General features: G+C 28.4%; 1 protein-coding gene across 2 annotated transcripts in view; it reads left to right on the top strand.

Moving 5' to 3' along the window:
* Positions 1-21345, top strand: part of LOC129987441 (uncharacterized) — a 188762-nt gene that overhangs the window by 12884 nt on the left and 154533 nt on the right. Inside the window, exon 2 of one of the 2 annotated variants that reach the window (XM_056095425.1) lies at positions 7005-7523. The exons of the other annotated variant lie outside the window; for it this stretch is intronic. Within the exon in view, the coding sequence (XP_055951400.1) occupies positions 7005-7523 (519 nt within the window). The remainder of the gene's footprint in view (positions 1-7004; positions 7524-21345) is intronic. 2 annotated transcript variants of the gene reach the window in all.

Here is a 21345-nt window from a genome sequence, read left to right as displayed (position 1 = left end):
AGATTGTATTTATGACTTTGTCTCATTCCTAATCTTGTCGCACTCATCTACTTTGCTTAGTAAAATTCTACAGTTTCTGGTCTAAATGAATCCTCACATTTATAGAGAAATTATTGTATATAATTATCTATTATTCTCTACGACTCATGTATTAAAAGTCACGTTAATACATGCAGAATGCTTTTCAGTCATTTTTGTTAAATATATCGTATTACTTTTTTTATCACGTGTCTACACGGTTCGTGGCTTCTGCAAATCAAGACTGTAACATTTTCAATCAAGTGATGTAATGAAATGCGTGCCAAGCGAACTTTGGGAAAAAAGAATAAAACATGGCTTATTTTGTAATTTCTTTAGTTTGATATTTGGTGTGTGATATATTGATTTTGATTATATTAAGTTATTCTCAAGATTGACTGAAGATCTCCTTCCTAAATATCTTTTATTTATAGTATCATTAGTTGCCAAGAAATTTTATAACAAATTTGTTCAAGTATGAAATTTGAACAGAAAACACCTTGTTCAATGATTTTTTTTTTTGTATTTTTATTTTATTATTTTCTGTCATATAGATGGCAGCACAATGTGTAAGTTTGATGGGTGGCATACAGTTTTTACTGTAACTATAATTTAGAAAGAATTTACTAATATCGTTAATTTTTAATCACTAAAATTACTGGCGATTTTCAATACTTCCTGAAACGATCGTTTCAACTTACATATAAAATGGAGAAAAGCTAAGAAATTCTATTTATTCAGGTTCCACAGATTTAATCAGTAGTTATAAGATTTTCAGTAGTTATCTTACATATAAAATGGAAAAATGCTAACAGATTCTAACCTTCCTTTGTACTAGTAACTACTCAATAGTTTCATAAAATCATTTGAATAAGAATGATATTTAGAAACCCTTTGAGAAATTCGCATGTCGTGAACATTGTCGATGTTTGTAAATTCATTGTCACGACTTTAGAAATGATTGAGAATTATCCATGTTTTCCAAAAAAACTTTCTTTTTTGATTTTGTAGTTCTTTATTTCACTATAAAATACATGTTAAGGAACATCCGATTGATCAGATTTGATTGTGCTGTTTTCCCGTCATAAATTTCTTCATTTTTTTAAGGTTATAAAAATTGAAAATTTCTAAAATTTCCTTGTTTTTGTATTTTTATCCGAATGCAGAGGTGCGGTAAGTGAAAATTTGATTTAGAAGATATGATGAAATAATCGATTTCTACAAAGAAACGTCTGTTTTTACAAAGATAAAAATCCTCATTTTTTTTTCTTATTGCAGCTTTTAGCTAGAGATAGCAAAGACAGAAATAGACAGATAACTGTGCATTCGTAATTATTCCCTGAAATAATGCAAAAAAATATTTAAATGTGTAATTTTTATTTAAATCTAACGTACTCATTTTTACATAAAAGTATGCTCGTCTGTGAATCTTCAAATTGCTGGCAATAAAATAACAGTCAAACTTTTTGATTATCTTGTATTTTGTAAATACAAGAAAATCAAAAAGTTGGTGTTTTGGTTGCAATGTTTAAAATTTTATAAAAGCTTAAACATTTAATAGAAATAGGTACAACAATACTTGGATTTGACTATTGTTGACTTTTGTGTTATTTTAAAATTGCATTATCTGATTCTCTAAAAGCGAAACGCCTGTCAGTTACAATGAATTGCAGCCTTCGTTATCCGTTTCACTTATTGTATAACTAAGATGTAGAATTAAAATTAAAATCTTTTAAAGTAAAATAGCAAATAAAAATAAAGAAAAAAAAAACTTTTTTTCTGTGAAAAGATGGTAAGCGAAATACAAGCACCAGTAGACTGGAATTAATATAATAAATGAATGATTTCTTATTAAAATGTATAAAACGAATGATAAGAAAACAAAGGTGCTATACTGAAGGCTTTCAATTGAAATCAACAGATTAAAATGTTAAAAGCTCAATGCAATTCCGTTAAAAAAACAGTAAAGTATTTTTTTTTTGAATTAAGTAAACATTAAAAATGGATAATTGTTTTTATCATTGACAACTATTTAAAAAATCGTTAAAATCAATTATTAATCACGAAGATGAAAAATATTTTAAACACAGCTACCTGAATTATAATGGTAAATTGAAATAGAAAACCCGAAATTGGGCGAGTAAATTTTTCTATCACATTCATTTTTTATAGACTTTTTGCAAAAATTATTTTAAAAATTAAAAAGTGATTACCTCGTAAGAAATAGAAGTGTGAAATCGTAGTTATCTGGTAAAAAAAAAAAAAAATAGAGCCATAGAAGACTTAAGACAGAAGAACCAAATTATTCCAGATTATATAAAATATAAGGTTCTGAAAATAGTATCTTAAAATAGTAAGTTTTGGTAGAAAATTTTTATTTATTTTTGTAAAAATTATATTATATTGCTTTTTTGAATTCGACCGAACTTTTGAAAAGGTCCTTGATACAAATGAAATGAAGATGGTATTGCAGTTCTGCTTGGATTTATTTAATTCAGAAATAATTGCAATTTTTTTTTTTACTTCATCAGCAATCCATTCTTGCTTATCTTACAGAAAAAAAAAATTTTGGCTTCTCAATAGTAGTCAATTTTGTATGCTGAATTACTATATAGCAGTTTTTGAATAAGAATTCCTTCTTTAAATTTTTATTTCCTCGATATAAATTAAAACTTAGCTTGGGATGGACATGATTTGGGATATCCTTCTGAATTTTTGAGTAAACGTTATGCTTCTTACCTGTTTAGGAAATCATAAAATCAAATATATTTTTATTATTTACCTTTAATCTTTCAATGAAAGGTTATCACAAGTATTCACAACGATAGTTAAAACTCTATTATGATTTAGGTTTAACTCTTTAAGATAATTATAAAAAATGGTAGTTTAGTTAAATAAAATGTAAATCGCTATATTCTGCTAAAATAAAAACAAAAAATAACTATAGGTGCAATTTTTGAGGTAGGTCATATGTGTCCCATTGGGGTTGAGATAACCATATAAAATACAGAGAAAAGTTGAATCTCTAGTTTTTATAATGTTTTAAAACAACTTTTTTCCAAGAAAATTCTTATCAATTACATATCTAACATTATTCATGGCATTTTTATCTATGATACATTGCAAAACAGTTTTTGCAGAGTGCAACTTTACTCATGGCACATACAGTTTTCGTTCGGGTTTCTTTATTACTTAGATGTAATTAAAAATTACTCTAACATATGAATGTAATCACAGGAAAATATTGAGACATTCACTTCAATAAATTCCCTTTGGATGATTTAAAAATATCCGTGGGACATATATGTCCCGGTGGGGACTAAAGGATAAATTATTATGGGGTTGAAGTGTGCCAGCGTTGTTATAAAAATTTGATTAGAATTGTAAAATACTTGTTATAGAGGTTTCTGAAGCCTTTATATCTTGCTAGTTTTTCTATAACAGTGTTACATAATGTTTTTATTCATTCATCTTCATTAGTCTTTTAGTCTTTTACGTATGCTAGATTCAAGGAAAATATGCGATTTTAATACGTAATAAAATAGAAAAGCCCTTTATAATTCATTTAGTTTATTGACTGTTTATCTTGTAAGTATTCGAAATACATTGCACAATCATTAAACTTAAATCATTAAACTGTTTATAAGCAGTTACATTTTCGCTCAAACTTGTTTATATGCATTGCCATTCATTTTTTAACCAAACCATTGATTCAAGTTTAGTGAGTGAAAAACAGATTCAGACGTCATTCTCATTTTCTGATAACGCTTAGAAAATCAAGATTCCAAGTTTTATCTAGGATTTGGACTCGAACACGCAATTCTCCAACAATAAGACTTAAGTCCCATGGAGTCGTTTGGAAACGGGTTTTAAAAGAACAAGTTGAACAGGATGGGCATTAAAAGTCCTGTAAATCCGTATTCAAAAAAATTTATGTTAAAAGTCCATTGCATCCAAAATTCTGAATGAGTTGAAATAAGATTTTGTGGAATAAAGTTGATTCTTCAAAAGTTATATGCTCAACCAAAGTCTTGTATCAAGATTTCTTAAACTTCTCGAATTGCGATATACCTCTTTTTAGGTGAAAAAAGAAAGGCAACATTTTTTTGTAGTCTGAAAATTTTTTTTCATGGTCCCAGAATTAGAAAATAAAAAGGAAAGGTGAAAACAAATGAACTAACAAATAATAATAACGAGTTTAGTGAGTTTCAGTGAAGCATTTGGAGTCAAGGCAATTTTCTGAATAATTTTCGGCTTTGTAGAAATTAAAACATATAAACGACATAAATTGTGAGTGATTTTCCAATACTGAACCGTACACGACCGTATTCAGGGTTGAAGTTCATAGACTCAACTGCCATACCACATACCGTAAGATGTATCTTGGAAAAGTGCAGACCGCGTTGCAGTTTTACTCTCGAAAAACCACAAAAGATTGTTCCGTTATGGAATGAAATTCTAAAGAATGTAGTGGGTCCCATAAATCTAAATGTCATGTTTGTTTACATTTCATATTTATATAATGATTGTCATGAGAATTTTAATGGCAATTTTAGAACAACATTACGTCATGTAAGCTGAAGTAAACAAAACTCATCTCTAAGTGTTGGAAATTTTGCACTTCGCATAAAATGTAGTTTAATTACGTGCTACAAGGACGGCAGAGCGTATGTCCACAATTTTATTTCTCATTATTAAGAACAGATATACGCAGTTATCTCATCATGTTCACCACAAACCATTAGTCACGTTTTCTGTTAAAATGATCTACTTCTCGCAGTATTTTGAATATTTTCCACTATTTAACACGGACGAGGACGACAACTGCTTATAAAAGTAATATGTACAAGAAGATACTGTGGATAAACGTGAATGCATTAAAATATATAAATGTATGCGATTTTAATAAAAAATATAGTAAATTTTGCAAGATAAAATCGTCTATTTTTTTAAATTACGAAAATTAATTGATTGTTTTGAATTACTTTTGAATTTACGTTGAATTATTTTTGAATTTACATTGAATTACTTCTGAATATACGTTGAATTACTTTTGAATTTGCATTGAATTACTTTTATTAATTCACAATTGTTTTTGTTGAGCTAGAAACTGATTTATTTAATTAACTATGCCTCACCAAATTATTGATACCATTGTTTGTTACGACCCTTTGAAGATGGAATATTTTCTGTCTTCTAATTTTAAATGTTTGATACTCTATAGATCTTTATACTATAAACAAGATGGTTATAGTTTGAACAGTCTTTAATAACGCAACGCTGATATTTATATCATGCTAACCATTGTGATTACTTTTATAAGGTAACCTTATTATAATGCTCACAATGAAGTCAGCAATATTAGTCGTGTCTCATTTTATTAAAAATTCCCTTTGATGAAACCGAATTTTATCGTTTCCTATCCCCTTTCATCAATTCCTTTCTTTGAACTGTTGGATTGTATTGTCGTAATTGTGGAAGCTTCCTGACGTAGATCGGTAGGATAAAGAGGAAATTTACACCAGTTTCCGTTTTGTTTCTATTTTTTTAGCATTACCTTGATTTTGTAGTACTAAAATAAAATGAAAAATATAATCATTTGCGAACTTATTTCTTCTTCATAATACTTTTCGCGATTAGTCATTTTACTTCGCTTTATGCAAGTATTACTATGTTTTATGCAATTATTTAAAATGTACATAGTTATGCAAGGTTTTGCAGATTCTCAAATAGTCTGCAGTCTAGACACAATGTCGCAACTCAGTAATAAGACAAACGTTACTTCACATTCCGTGTAACATCTAATGTTGTTGTTCATAGTGGTACAATACTTTATTTTTCTACTTCAAAAAACTTTCGAGTTCTTAAATTATATCAGTTATATGATGTGCGCTTTTTGAGAATAGATTGGATCCCTCCACAACAGAGCATATTTTGGCACTAAGTGTGGGGAAAGAGGGGGCGGGGTATGGAAGATATGAGGCGGGTTGAAATCTTAACCGCATCTATTTCACTGTACTTTACTTTATTATACTTCATAATGAAGAAAGCAAAAAATCATAACATTGATGGAGTTTTGTACATGTGTGTACTTTTATTAATGGATGTATGAAAGCAAAAAGACATAAAATACAAAAAAAAAAACGATCTTTGATTTCTGTATGAAAACATAATCAATTCAATGTCCGCGAGTTCTTTTATAACTTGTTAAAATTTGCTCTTCAAAATAAAGATATTCCACTTTTTCTTATGGCCCAATCTCATCACCAAGCAGTGCTTTCGCAGATAAATTGTCAATATCAGATAGCTGGCTTCAAAACCAGCCCAAAATGCAAGGCATTCTAGTTTCATGTTGTGACTGAGTTTGTATGTTGTATTTTAGGTCATTTAGAAAAACAACAGATATTAATCGTTTGTTAAAAATAACTAACAGTTACAAAAAGAGTTTGAAAATAAATCGTTGAATTAAGTCATCGTCTCTAATGAATCTTCGAAATGAGGGTTATGTTAAAGGGGATACGATTTTTATTTTCCCAAGTCATGTTTAAAATTGCATTAGCGATGTTGTTTTTTTATATCATATTTAATATCGATGGCAAAATTTCCGCTATTCTATTTAAAACACCTACTTTTTCTTTCAAAACAGAAAATAGCTCAGTACTTTTTGGAAAAATATTCAGAATTTTACTGCTAGAAATTGCGCAGTCCATCTATTCTTTTTTCCGAAATAATTATTTGAGTAAGATTTTTTTTTAAAATCTTGTCCACCATTGGTCTCTAGTCTACCTTTTACTATTCCCTTTTGACATACTTATTCATTCACATATTAATAGGACTACTCTAAATATTTGTATATTTACTAAAAATTAATTTAATGCTTACTAAAAATTTTGGAAATTCCAGAAGCATGGTCAACGACGAGTTTCTTATTAATTAGTATCTCCTTGTACCTTCATGTATTCATGTAATAGTATCAATTTCACTAGACGCCACTACAACGCAGCAACAACAGCAGCAACAACAACAGCAGCAACAACAACAGCAGCAACAACTACAGCAGCAGCAACAACAACAGCAGCAGCAATTACAGCAACAACAGCAAGAAGAAGAAGAAGACGAGGACGCCACAGACTATGACGAAGATCCTCCATCGTCGCCCCTGAAAGACGAATCGGCGCAACCAGGAGGATCCGCCACGGAAACAAACGAGGAGAAAAAGAAACTCAGGCACCCGAAATGTGCAAGATGTAAGAATCACAATAAAATATGCAGTGTGAAGGGCCACAAGCGATATTGCAAGTACAGAAATTGCCGATGTATAAGATGCATTTTGATTGTTGAGAGACAGCAGGTGATGGCCGCCCAGGTAGCCCTCCGACGGGCCATGATTCAGGATGAGTTAAAAGGACAGAAAGGGGCCTACCCTATGTTAAAGACAGAAGGCGAACAGACTGTGACGATCCTGAAGTCTTCGCTCAAACAGTCTGCGTTCCATTCTCCCAAAGGTAAGAAGCATTTCTTTAAATGGTAACAGCACCACGTTTTCGCATTAGTTTTAATGTAAGGTAGAATTCTAGGCCAGAATTAGATAAAATAAAAGCTTTAGAAATGCCAAGATACTGGTTATTTATCATTTATAGACCAAAAATTCACTGAGAAATGCCCACTGGATCTCAAATTCTTTTCGAATGGGTTTTTTTTTATCCCTCTTGGGTAATTATTGAAATAAACATTTATTAAAGAAATAGTTTAATTAAAGGTTGTAATATGTAGAAAAAAAATTAAAAAAAAAAAACCACCAACGAGATTGGTCTCCAAAAAACTTTCTCGCATGCTCTCTACTAAACTTGTCATGCCAGATATATTGCATTGGCGTAGAATAGTTACGGATTATTAAATTTTGGCGTGAATTTAGCATTTTTTCTGAATCTATCGTGTCATCCTTGGTGATTTATTTGGCGATTCATACCTGGCATGCGTTAATAGCATCCAAGAATCGAATTTGTGCTTTAGACACATTTTTCTCAACCGATTGAAACAAAAATCTAACGCAGAACTATAATTGTAGTTACAAAATCCTATACCGAATTTTGATGTATTTAAAACCATTGCATTTTTGAATTATCGCGTTTACTTATTCCTGAAGTGCAGACCGACAGACAGTAAACCCTCTGTTAGATTTGCCTCCAAATTTGGCAGGTGTCTACGTTATTTTGTAGTTATTGTGCTAACTTATATTCGAACAGAAGGGTCGACAATTTTCCCCTGAACGAATTTTACTCAAAATTTGATAGATATCTTCAAATCTGGTGTAAAGACCGTATACTAAATTTCAACCGTCCAGCTCAAATCGTTTCTGAGCTATCTTTGTCACAAACAAATCGATGGACATTTTCCAAGAATTTATTTTTCGAGGTCTGAAACGTGGAGATCAGTCAAAATCTCAGTTAAATCAGCAGATTGTTATACATTCAGAAATAAAACGGCAAATTGATGCATGCACACCAAAACAATTTTATTTGAGAATAAACTTAAGAAATAATATAAAGCGATGTTTATAGTTATCACATGAAGTGTCATTCCATTAAAAAAAACACACGATCCAGGAATATTATCAGTTAAGAAATAATTAGGGCAATTCTTTTTTCCTGAGAATTCCTTAAGCATGTATGTAATTAGCAAAAAAAAGTCAAGTGATTGGAATGTTTTTAAAAAAAATTCAAAAAAGCTTTAAACTAATTAAATATTCGAAATCGAGTTATTTTTTTATTTATTTTTATTTAATCTTAAAGCATCTGACAAAACTCATCGCGCTTTCATTGTTTTCACGTGTGGGACTTCATTTCAGGTATAGCGCTAAATATTTAAAAATTCCTGGTATAAATAATTTTCACAGAATTTTTTCTGCTTGAAAATATTTGTGCTAAAAAATCTTCTTTATAACTATTTTTCAGTCCTGTTTTTAAAATTCTAACAAAATCGTTGATGCAGAACAGTTGAGACTTGTACATTTCAAAACGTTTACATCAATTTTGTCTTTAAAAGAAAGAATATCAAGCCGTAAATGGCCTAATGAAAATTCAAAATTGATGCGATACGAAATATAAATTCGATTTTGTATTTTTAAAAAAGTTTATAAAATGATAATAAATGTTACAAATTATTATACAAAATAGTAATAATAATTTTATTTTTATTTTTTTTACATAAGTGTCTTATTTTAATATTCCTTAATATTTTTTTAAAAATTAAATAACTAAAAGTAAATTGAGATGAAACGGGAATTCTAGAAAAAAAATTCTTTCTCTTGCTATCCAATGTATCGATATTGCTATTTAGATGACGTAAGTTCATGTGGTTGAAAAGTAATCAAACCATCTTTAAATGTTAAAATTACCAAAAAAATATTGAAATTATTTTTTATGGTGCTGATTTTAAAGCAAAGTTTCTTGAATTGCTAGGCACTATCCAACATAGAAGAGCATAACTGAATTTAATGTCTCTAAAAAATCTGGAAAACCAGTTATTTGATATTCATGCAAAAATATACAAACGAATCTTTTTAGTTTAAAGTTTTTCATTAAATTGGTTAAATAATTTTTAGTTAATTTTTTGATGAATCTTAAGTATCTGTACATTACGGTTTTGAACATGCGTTCATATACAAATGCAACCATGCAATTTTATGGTAAGAATAGGGAAACTAGAAAAAAAAATTGAAAATCGTTACTCTAGGATTACAAAAAGGAAAAGATTACATTGCTGACGAGATATAAAGCTGTTTTCTTATAACTGCTTTCTTGAGGAATTTCATAAAATACCCTACCGTAATGGAAAGAATGAAAACACACCGAATTATTAATATGAACTAGAAGAAGAAAGAAAAAATGCAATTTCTCTAAGATCAGTGTTCCTTAATTCCTTCTCGACATCTTTTTGTGGGAAAAGGAAATATCGCTTTCCAATTTTCGTCAGAAAAGTTTTTTTTCCACTCACCTGTAAATGAATATTTACGAAAAAATATAATTGAAATATCAACAAATAATTTGTAACGAATTATATTTAAAATAGTTATAGTTATAATTATAGTAAGTGCTTTAAATCACTTCTTGAAAATTTAGCTCCCTTATGCTAACAAATTTATATAAAGTATTTTTTGAATTTTTTTTATACTGCCGCAATTTTGCTATCCGACTCCCAGTGAAAGAAACCTCATTCAAACCGCATATTGAGGCCTTACAAAAGCAAATTCTTCAGATCCGACTGGTATTTTATATGCATTGAATATAACGTTTAATATAATTCTTAATATATTTTAAGATTCAGCTATAGCGCATGAGCATTTCTTATTATCTTAGGAGCAACAATTTTGTATCCTGAGCAATTAACATTTTCAATAAATTTCTCTGAAAAATCTGAATGTAATAAAATTTCATATATAATGAAAACAATTATTGTGGAACTTGACTGATTCGAAATTGATGATATATCAGTAAAAATACGGTTTAACCAAAAATTCGAATTATGAAAAACTGGACTTTAACAGGACTGCGTCAATAGAAAATAAATATATTTAAACTAAAATTGATAGACACGGTTCTAATTTTATACTTTAAGCTTTAAAATAATAATAAATAATTATTTAATGAATAATAAGTAATTTTAGTGGTTAAAATAATAAATTTTGTTACTAAAAATTTTAATAATTGTGGAATTATTTTTATTAAATAAGACATTAGTTTTAAGGAACATATCGCATGTAGCAACAGAATGACAATAATTGCATCATTAAATTTCAAAATCAATAATAAAATTTGATTTTCTAACATTATTAGATTTTAAAATGTTAAAAAACTTTTATTGTTTTTGTAACTAAGTATATTATTTGGCAGTTATGTTTCCAAATGAATTCAGAGTCTTAAGAAAATTATTCACTAATCATCTCAAGGAAAACAGGACATTGGCATAGTTAAAAAAAAAATGAAAACATTTGTTAACACTTTCGCTTTTTGACTACGAATTAACCTAAATGAATTTGAAATAGGGTCGAAATTTTAACACTGCATTAATATTAGTTCAAAGGATTAGAAAAAGAAATTTGAGTTACCGAATTAAAAAGGTTCAAATTATCCAACTTCTACTCTAAGAACTTTATTAACCTATTCATGACTCGATAAATAAAATAATTGTAATTGACAATCAAAATAGTTCATGATAAGCTCCTATAAAAGAGAGTTCTTTCCTTTCATGCAGTTTCAAATGTTATTATCCTTAAATATTTCCTTATTTGTTTACGCAATGCTACTGGCTAGTACCTATTATAATTATTTTAACTACTATATGGAACCGAATTTCCACCGAAGGAATGACTGCAGAAATCACGGATGCTGCAAATCAAGAAGCAATCAGTGAATTTCTGACGTGAAGGCCAGGGAAATGTGGTTAAATTTGGTTATTTGATCTCAAGCATAAAGACATTAATGGTTAAATTATTTAAATTTTTAAACTTATTTAAATTTACAAAGATAAAACGCAAATTTGAAGCCAAAATATTCCGCACTGCTGAGCAAGTGGTACTTAAACTTGCTTCAAAAATTTTAATACAAAGCAAATTCAAATTTATACTGACAGTTATTTGTTTAAAGGCAATTATTAGGTTCTTTAAATTACTTAATTTATTTACACAATAAAAATGTCAGTTTTTTATTGCACTTTCAGTGTACAACGTAAAAAATTTTATAACATAGTTGCACTTACTGGATAAAAAAAAATGTTCAATTTTGATCAAAATGTATCGGATTGTTTCAATTTTCAAATAAAGAATTTTTTTATATTAATTAAATATAATAAAAAAAGTTCTACTTCCTTACTTTTACTATAAGTGAATTATTGTAAATAAATATTGTAAATAACGCTTTTATTATAAAATCCTTGTACAATGAAAGTCGCACATTTCTTATCTGTAACTTACGAACGCATAATTATTGCAAATTTCCCTTAAGGGTTGGTTTGCGCTTTTATTAGAGTGTATATAAAAATAATAAGACGCTCTATCTTTAAAATGTTTTGTCTCAGCTTGATTTCCACATGGCCCCAATTCTTTTAGCTTGGGTTTAAGTTTCGGAAATTTCATTCCTTTAACTATATTAAAATCTATCCGCTACATATTCAAATTTTCAAATGTAGAAATGGATCTCTATTTAATTTGTTGGAAACTTTAGGTAAGAAGGACAGAATCAATATTTACAAATGATTATTTCTTGAAAAAAATTTATACCAAAAAAAGTCATAGGACGCCCCATCTTTGAAACTTATCAATCAGAGACAAAGCAAAGACATGAGACACGCCATCTTTAAAATCAGAGACACAGCAAAAAATTTAACTTTTGCATTTTAAATTTGAACAATTATGTAACTGAAAATACTGAACTGAAGGAATGAACAGGAAACAGGAACAGAAACAGAAACAGGAACTGAAATTATTATCAGTCAGATAAAAAATTTTCTTTTACCAGTATTGTTTATAACTAAAATAATTTTACTTTAAAAAAAGGACATTCGAAAAAAAAAAAGCTTTATCAGTATCAATAATTCTACCTGGTTTCATAAAAATTTATGATCCTTTAAATAGCATTGCAGTTTTTATATCGATAATTGTTGTAATATTATTTAAGGCTGAATATTGAAAAACTGCGTCATTTTTACTTTGAATTACATCATTTATCTAAAAAAAAATTGAGCTCAAAATATAAACGTTCGAGTTTATAAATGTATTTGTAATGTCTTTAAAAAATTACAAGAATCCAATTTTACGAAAGAATTGAAACTTATAAATGTTTTAGGTGACAAAACTTGAAATAAGAAAGAACCAGTCATTAATCAGATTAGATTTTTGTTTCTACGACATGAGCGAAAAACAAAGACTCTTATAGTTTGATTTCAAACAATCGACATTTTAAAAGGATCAATTAAATGTTACCTATGGAACTAACTATATTAGCAGATTTTGTAGAAGACATTCAATTCCGAGCAGCTATTCTGGAGATATTCAGAATTTGTAAAAAAACATGAAAAATCGTTGATAGGAAGACCTTTTTCGGTGTGACAATAAAGTTAAAATCATAATTTACATTAGCTCATTTCTATTTATGAAAAGAAAAATACATAAATAAAATCCATACCCGGAAAAAAAGTATTATAATAAAATATTAGGACGAAAAGTAGCGGATATTTTTTTTAAATGTAAAAATTGTTTAAGCAAAATAATGCAGTCACACGATAAGATCATGTGATAAAGATCCACAAGCTAAAGTAAGTTTGAATTGAATATAGTAAATCAATACGGAATCAACTTCGACACATTTTGAAATTGAGATATTTTAGCAAAAAGTGACAGAACCCCCCCCCCCCCATAAATTTGTATTTTATCCCACCGATCCCAATTCATTCTAAATAATTTCTTATGGACGATAGACTAAGTCCGTTGAATTCGCTGTTGAAAAGTGCCCAAGTTCAATTTCAATACCGAATCCAAAATCAAGAAATGTTAGTTGATCCTAAATGTTTAACTGTATCTAATCGCATCTCTCATATTCATAATGGCATCAGCTCATGCTACCATGACGCACATCAAATGCGCCGCTCTAATTTATTTTCGGAATCCGTTGCGCATCTTACATTTGCTATTTGTAGAATTGCGTTAAAGCAGAACATAAGACAACATGAAGGTGACATGCAATTTTTCTCATAAGAGTCCGACATCGCGTGAATGGATGCCAATGTTTATGATAAAAAGCACTAGCAAATTTTTTTTCTCTGTTGTTTAGTAGATCAAAGAAAGCAAGTAAAACAACCTTTTTTCAAATTAAACTGACGTGTTTGCATGGCATTAAAATCATTTAAAAATGAGAAATGTGAGCTTATTTTTCCGCACGCTTGCACGGACTTGTCGCTTGCAGAAAAGTTGGAGGGAAAAAAAAAAAAAAGAAAAGTCCTATAACAATAATCCTCAATACGGCTTTCTTGATATTAATATCAAATTAAATTTGGTGGTTAAAAATTAATTAGTTTTTGGATTCTGCAATCATTTGGGATATCTCGACCCTAAGCAATGGTAATCTATTACTGGTTAAAAAAAACGTTATTTTTTTAACTAACAGTGTTGTATAACAGTGCATATAAATGAATAAAAGAAAGCAATTACATTGAACTAAGGAAATATATTTTGAAAAAGCTTTAGTCTCGCCAGGAATTCTGTCAATGCAAACCCAATTTTTCCATACTATTATAAGTACCCTTTTTGTATCAAACACCTTCTTACCCATATTATCTGACTTCTTGGCACAAATCAGTACTTTTTTTAAAATTTCCTTTTTACTATACTGGACATTTTAAAATCCTGTTTCAGAATAAGGAAATTCAAGATTAAAAATAATGTACAGATTTTAAATTGATTTTAATAATATCTCATTTAATTGTAGAAATCGTATGCGTTGTATAGTGTGGATGCATGCACCTTCAAAAACAATATTAACAAATGAAAGACGTTGATTTCATTCTTATTTAATTCATTTTATTGATAGTTGATAAATGTTTATTTTATTATGAAAAGACAGAACTGGAATGAAAAAAAAAACAGACAAGTTTTAATTTTGGAAAAAATTTGATGAATGATTACTTTTCTCTTTTTAGCCTTAAGAAACATTTCGAAGAAGCCTTAAGAAAAATTTCGTATTATTACGGAGAATAACTTTTTTAACGATTTCGAATAGTAGGGAAGCTCAATAATCGAGAGCCTACCCTCATACAATTTGGAAACATTTTTTTCACATTAAAGTGTGAGCTTCACAAGGAAAGCACAGAAGGTGAAATGAAGATTTAAACCTTCTCTGAAGCATAAAAAATGAAATCGCAATCTTCTGACGAATCTTATTTCCGCAAACATGTTAGAGAAAAATATAGCGAAAAAAAAAAAACAACAACATTCTAAACGACAGAGAATCAAGGAAAAAGAATATGATAAAAAAAATGAAAGGAGGAATGCATAAAAACAAACAAACAAAAAAAAAATAAATAAATAAAACAAAACATTCCTAGAATTATCCAATCATAAAGACTAAAACATAAAGCATCCAATCATAGAGACTCCGGCTGGCATCTCTCTTTAATAACAATTGTTTATGATCAAACCGAGAACAGGCGGTCGAATGAAAATGTTCCCTTCTTGTACTTTAAAAACAAAATCAACGTTTCAAAATTTGAGTGCGTCTGTTTATATGAGGGGCAAGACGAGAATTTTGAGACTATGAAGGGGGTCCGTTCGAAACTTTTGCATAGCCTTCTAGTGTCTCGCCTACCCAAATTTCCAGACGCAGATCAATACCACGCTGCTAGTAACTTTGTCTGCTGACCCAGTAGGTGCACCCCTCAATCCAGACTACCGTCTCGTTTTGAGCTGCGTCGCGTCGGACTCCACTTCCCTACTGTCTCAAAAAGTTTCCCTACCGGAAGGGAAGAATTTCCCCGCAGCGAAGCGCGTTTGCCTCCTGAAACCCTGTTGCCGATGTTTGCTGCCGTTTCGTCAGTACTATTTGCGAAACTAATGATCGAATCATGACCCGATCTTGGTTAAGTCTTGATAAATTGGAACCAGTTGGAATGAGAGAGAATCACGTTTTGATTTGTTTTTGTGAGTTTAAGTGATCTAAACATAGAATACAATGTTTGGAAATGTTTTAGGATTTTGATAATTTTTAAAGACGTATTTTAATGTTACTCATGAATTAAATAAATTGACTCATTATACATTAAAAATGTACAACAGGGATCGTTTGTTGGACATGACAGAGCACATGACATGCACATGACAGAGTAAGAAATGAACTAAAACATGTATTAAAACTCAATATATTCAACGTATGTTTCAAAACACATACATCCATATAAAATATTATGATATTTAGATATATTTTAAAAATTAAGACTTTCTAAGTATAATTCAAAATTGAATTTCTTTTATTAAACTTTTAAACGTACATTTATTTCATAAATTTCTATAAAAATAAATTTAAGGAAAGAGTTTTATTTTTAATTATTAGTTTTCATTATAATTTATGGCTTATTGCTTTATAACAGAGCATAAATTATATGTTGAAAATTTTCAAAAGTAGTTCCATGAGATTTATACTGTTTTTATTATTTTTAAAAATAATAAAAACACCAAGGGTTTTTTCAAAAATTATTTTTAAGATTTTTTTTTTTTTTTTTAGAATTATGATTTGCAAAATATTTAAGATAGAATTATTGAAAGTATCAATTATGTATCGATTAACTCAATTATTTTTCGCAACATTATTATATTTAAATTTTCCTTTCAATTATACATTTTCTAAAGGTATGCAATTTTTATATAAAATATTTAAAACTAAATGTTATTGTTTTAACCATTCTGCTCTTCCTCTTTTCAATTCATATGCAATCCATATCTGCTTTGCAATCATTTTAGATTATTTGCTACTATCTTTTTTACATGGATTTGGAACCACTAAAAAATTAATTAAGTAGTACAGTAATAAAAACTGAGCAATAATTATTAAACTGAAGAACCAATCTCTTCCCTTTTTAATTTTTTTTACTATTATTTTCTGAATGTATCTATTGTTTTCTTTAATTTTGTTTGAATATATTTTCTCCCCCCAAAAATAAAATCATGCTCTTTAAAAAAGGAAAACAGAGAAAATGGCAACTAAACAAATGTCGCCAGATATTTTTTCAAAAGATATCTCAGATTAACATATTGTTATAAAAGAATATTTAATAAAACAAAAAAAAAACCTTTGAATAACTTTTCCTTTCGTTAATCAAATAACTTAAAATTTTTCCCTTACAACTTTATTACTCATGTAAGTACATACTCATGTTCCTTTTAAAAATATCTAAATTAAGGCAACAAATGACAAATGAACAAAATAGTTTTTAGAAGCAAGCGCTCATCGTGCTCTTTCCGCTTCTCCGCAGAGCAAAGTGAAAAGTCCCTACCCTAGGGAATTTCCGCCCGGAGGAGAAATTTCCCGAAGGTAGTGAATATGGACACATCCACATTTATTACTAAACAAACTTTTTTAATCTCTTCTTCCACGAGCAATACTTGCAGCTGGATTGGTAAAAAAGACACAACTTCACCCCTCTGATGATCTCGTAAAAGTTAAATATGTGGACAAAGAACGGAGACGCCAAAGAAAGGGAAGAACGAGCACTGAACTAAAACGAGACGGTTGCGCAGAGAATTATCTTCAAATCAGACTATGTCTGATTTTGGAGGTTAGTAGTAGTAAACAAGTTTCTAAAAGTTCTCCCGTTAGCTACGAGAATCCTTCGCTCGCGCTAGGTGCTGCTTTGTTTAGAGCCTTGGGAAAAATCAATCCTGGTTAAGATGGGAATTCGTTCTTTTTTCCGTGCCATGGGGTTTTTGGTTTTTATTTCAAGAAGGCTGTTAGCTTGTTTTTAGATTTGTTGCAGTGAAATCAAAATGCAGGCTTTGAGTGACGTTAGACGTTTTGTTTTATGGGATTTATTTATTTAAATTATATGAATGAAGGAGTAGTGAGTTTTGGGAAATGGACTTCTGGTTTTTTATTTATTTATATGTAATTGAGAATGAGCGTTGTATTGTTTCAATTGTTGCAGTGTTAGGGTTACTATGGATAAGATAGAAATGGTTTCGGTTTTTCAAAGTATCATTTGTATTTTATTTGTGGTAGTGGGTAGATTCTAATCCAGAAAACCTACTTAAATTAAGAAAAATTGCAACATTTTTCTAATAATAATATTTCCTACTTTATACAACAACTAAAAATGTTTTCCCAGGATAAAAAGGAAACATTGCTTGGCATTATTGTCAGTATCCTCTTTGTCTAAATATACGGTAAAGATATTTTTTGAGTAAAAAAAAATAATAATGCTTAGCATTATAAATTCTTAATGTGTTTGATATTTTAACTTCATATTTAAAACAGAAGATTTTTTTTGACGTGCATTATAGGTTTAGTTTTGAACATTTCGTCTGAATTATTGCGCAGTCATTATTTGCAGTGATGATGTGCTGCAATATTTCTGCGCAATTACTTATGAAAACTTTCAAAACAGAGGTGACTCACTATCAACAGCCTGGATTTAAATGTTTTTAAAAGATTCCGACAATTCATCTCATGATTACTTAACCATATTTAGTACTTTATAATATAAAGTTAGATTTCATGAAATACATTTTCCAATTTATTTCTTACAAATAAATTATTAGTTAATAAATTTAAGACATTTTCAGATTTCTGCGGTTTAATTAATTTTACTTTTTTAAAATTTTAAAACACTATTTTATTCAATGTATCGTGATTTTCACATACTAAATATGCATACATTTTTATGCAATAATATTTTTTTAAAAAAATCGAACTTTTCCATATTTATATTCAAAAACTCAATTCTATCTTAGTAGTTACTTAAGATGTTTACGTATATCCTTCAAAGAAAGCAAAAATTATTAGATTTTTTTTACCATCCCTTCCTGAGATATCTGCATACCATTAAATTATCTTCGCATTATTTTTTTTTTTTTGGGGGGGGGGGTCTTTGCGTTTACAGATTTGAGAAGTGGACATGAAAGATGAAGAAACAAATATTTAAATTTCAAAAATCAAGTCTGTAATTCACAATTTTTTTAATGTTTTAATCTGTACGTTTGGAAGTGTGGAGTTGAAGAAAATAGTTCTAAAATCCTCTGGTGAAAAATAAGATGTTTAATCAAAATGGCAACGTGGTACTCTTTCTTTATTGTTAATTAAGCTTATTTCAGATCAAGACGGTGATAATATTTTAATCTCATAATTTGTCCATTTGATAACAACAATTTACTTCTAATAATGAGAGTCTATTAAAACATTCTGCTTTTTTTTTTTTTTTTTGCTTTTTTTTTGCCAGATTTTAAGTTTTTAATTGAAAATTCTAGATTTCTTCGCATATTGATCTATAATCTATTTTACTGATCTATGATTCAAAGTAATTTTAATAAAGATTACAATAAAAGTAGAAAAATATAGTTCCTGGTTCCTTTGCTGCATTACCTGTAGAATTTTTTTAGAATTTGTATTGCTTACTAAATATTGAATGATTTCCGTCTATATCCTTACAATTATTACTCATTAAAAAGTCTTCATTCATTTATTTTATACTTTTGAACTAAAATTTAAAAGCTGAAAAATCCAATTATATGTTTCTTTTTCTTTACTACTTATTTGATGTATTTTTTAATACACTTCATTTTATCCCTTCAGTTGAACTTTTCGAAATATTTTTCGCGTTTTAAATTTGATCAGCGCCATCTGGTGCGGAGTATGATTTTCAATACGAATGAAAAAAAAACTTCTACGTTTACTGTTTTGTTTTTCAAAGGGACCACCAGATGTCTCGCTTTTATTATGAATTTAGCTGAAACCTACTTATCCCAGTCAGCTTCTTCGACTTCCTTCCAGTACATATTGCACTATTGAGCTTGCGCGTGAAATAGGAAATGATAGATGCTGATTACGGAACTTATGTAGCTTTTTCTATGATTTTTAGTTTTGTAATTTTACTTATTTATATTAATTGTGAAAATATTTTGCGCATAAGGAACATAGTTTAAACGTTTTAATGTAAAATATTATGAGTATTTATTTATGTCAGAATTCTAAATAAATTATTAAAATATTTTCATTAAATTAAAATAATTATCTTATGGAAAATTCATCTATTTTCTCATTGTTTCATTAAAAGAAATACCTTGAGAAATATCCCCCCCTTCTTCTTTTCATTCTTATCAGAAATAAAATAAGATCTATTTAATAATTGATCGTAAGAAATTGGCTTTAGAAATAAAATATTTTTAACTCAATAATTTTACCATTGCAAAATTAAGATTGCAAGCATATATTTACACTTATATTTGATTGCACTTATATTTAATTTTGTTTCGGTTATGTTTGTTTTGGAAATAGGGACTTTAAAAAGTTGGAAATATAGGATTATTTTATTCGCAATTACCACAGCGTTAAAAAGTACCATAGCGATAAATAAATATTGTAATAAGTAATAAGGTATTTCATTTTAAACTATTTCAATAATTCTTTTTATCTTTAAAAAATTCGGTTTCATTTTTATAGTTTTTGAATGCATTCATTTATCACAACTCGATTAATTGCACCGTTTTTAAAAGAATTATTACATTTAGATGCAAAATTTCATTTAATTTTATTTTACGAAAAAGACAATAAAACTCCTGTAGAAGTAATATTATTAAAAAAAATTGCTGAAATAGATTATCAAAAAATAGTATTCAATATATTCTGTAATTGGTTGTTGAAGTGAACAATAGATGGCAGCACGATGCCCGAAGAATGCGTATTAATGTTTTATCCTGAATGGCGATTGTAACAGTTAGCATCATATTATTTATTTAAAAACATTCTTTTGAAATTACCATTTCTAGGTAATTCAGCAATAAAAACCAAATTTAAATTTTAAATTTAATTTTTTTTTAAATTTTTGATGAAATTTTGCGTAAAACAAAAAATGAAATTGCCCCTCCCCCCAAAAAAATTATAGTAAATCTGGAATGTTTTCGGCACTTCAAATACGAAATTATAGATAGAATATGAAATTACAAAATGGCTTTTGCATACATATAGAATTCGTCATTATTATTATTGTTTAAATTAGGAACGGTAAAAATTATTGGAATCAAAACCCGCTAGTTTTATTTGAATTTTAAAAGAAATTATATGAAAACCATTTAGTTTTACTATGTTTTAGAACAATGCTTTTATGTAACATGTAAAATTTGTTCCATAAACATTTTAAAAAACATATTGGTATATATATTTTTTACACGGATATTTTAATATCGTTTGAATTTTAAAACATAAATTTTCGCGTTTTGAAAATAATACTATTATACATTTTTTGGCAAATCTTTAAACATATTTTATAATTTATTTTATATTTGTATTTATGATAAGATTATTTTTGAGCACTTTATATGTGCACATTTATATAAACTAAAGCATGAATGAAAAGCTTTAAAAAAGTTTAAGAAATCATTTATTGAATGCATTATCTGTTTCCTGCCATCAGATTGAGCACGAAAAATTTCTTTAATCCTCTCTCTAACTACCTAATTTTTTTTTTTTTTTTTTGATGCTGCGAATGAGAAAAAATAATAAATAATAAATTTATTATTTTTAATAATTTAAAGGATAACTTTTCAATCTATTTTTTTTAAAATTAAATACTCTT

The sequence above is a fragment of the Argiope bruennichi genome, chromosome 10, assembly GCF_947563725.1.
Source record: "Argiope bruennichi chromosome 10, qqArgBrue1.1, whole genome shotgun sequence".
In the NCBI taxonomy this organism is placed as follows: domain Eukaryota; kingdom Metazoa; phylum Arthropoda; class Arachnida; order Araneae; family Araneidae; genus Argiope; species Argiope bruennichi.
The sequence above is the reverse complement of the archived record's forward strand: the minus strand, read 5'-3'. Positions and strand labels throughout refer to the sequence as shown.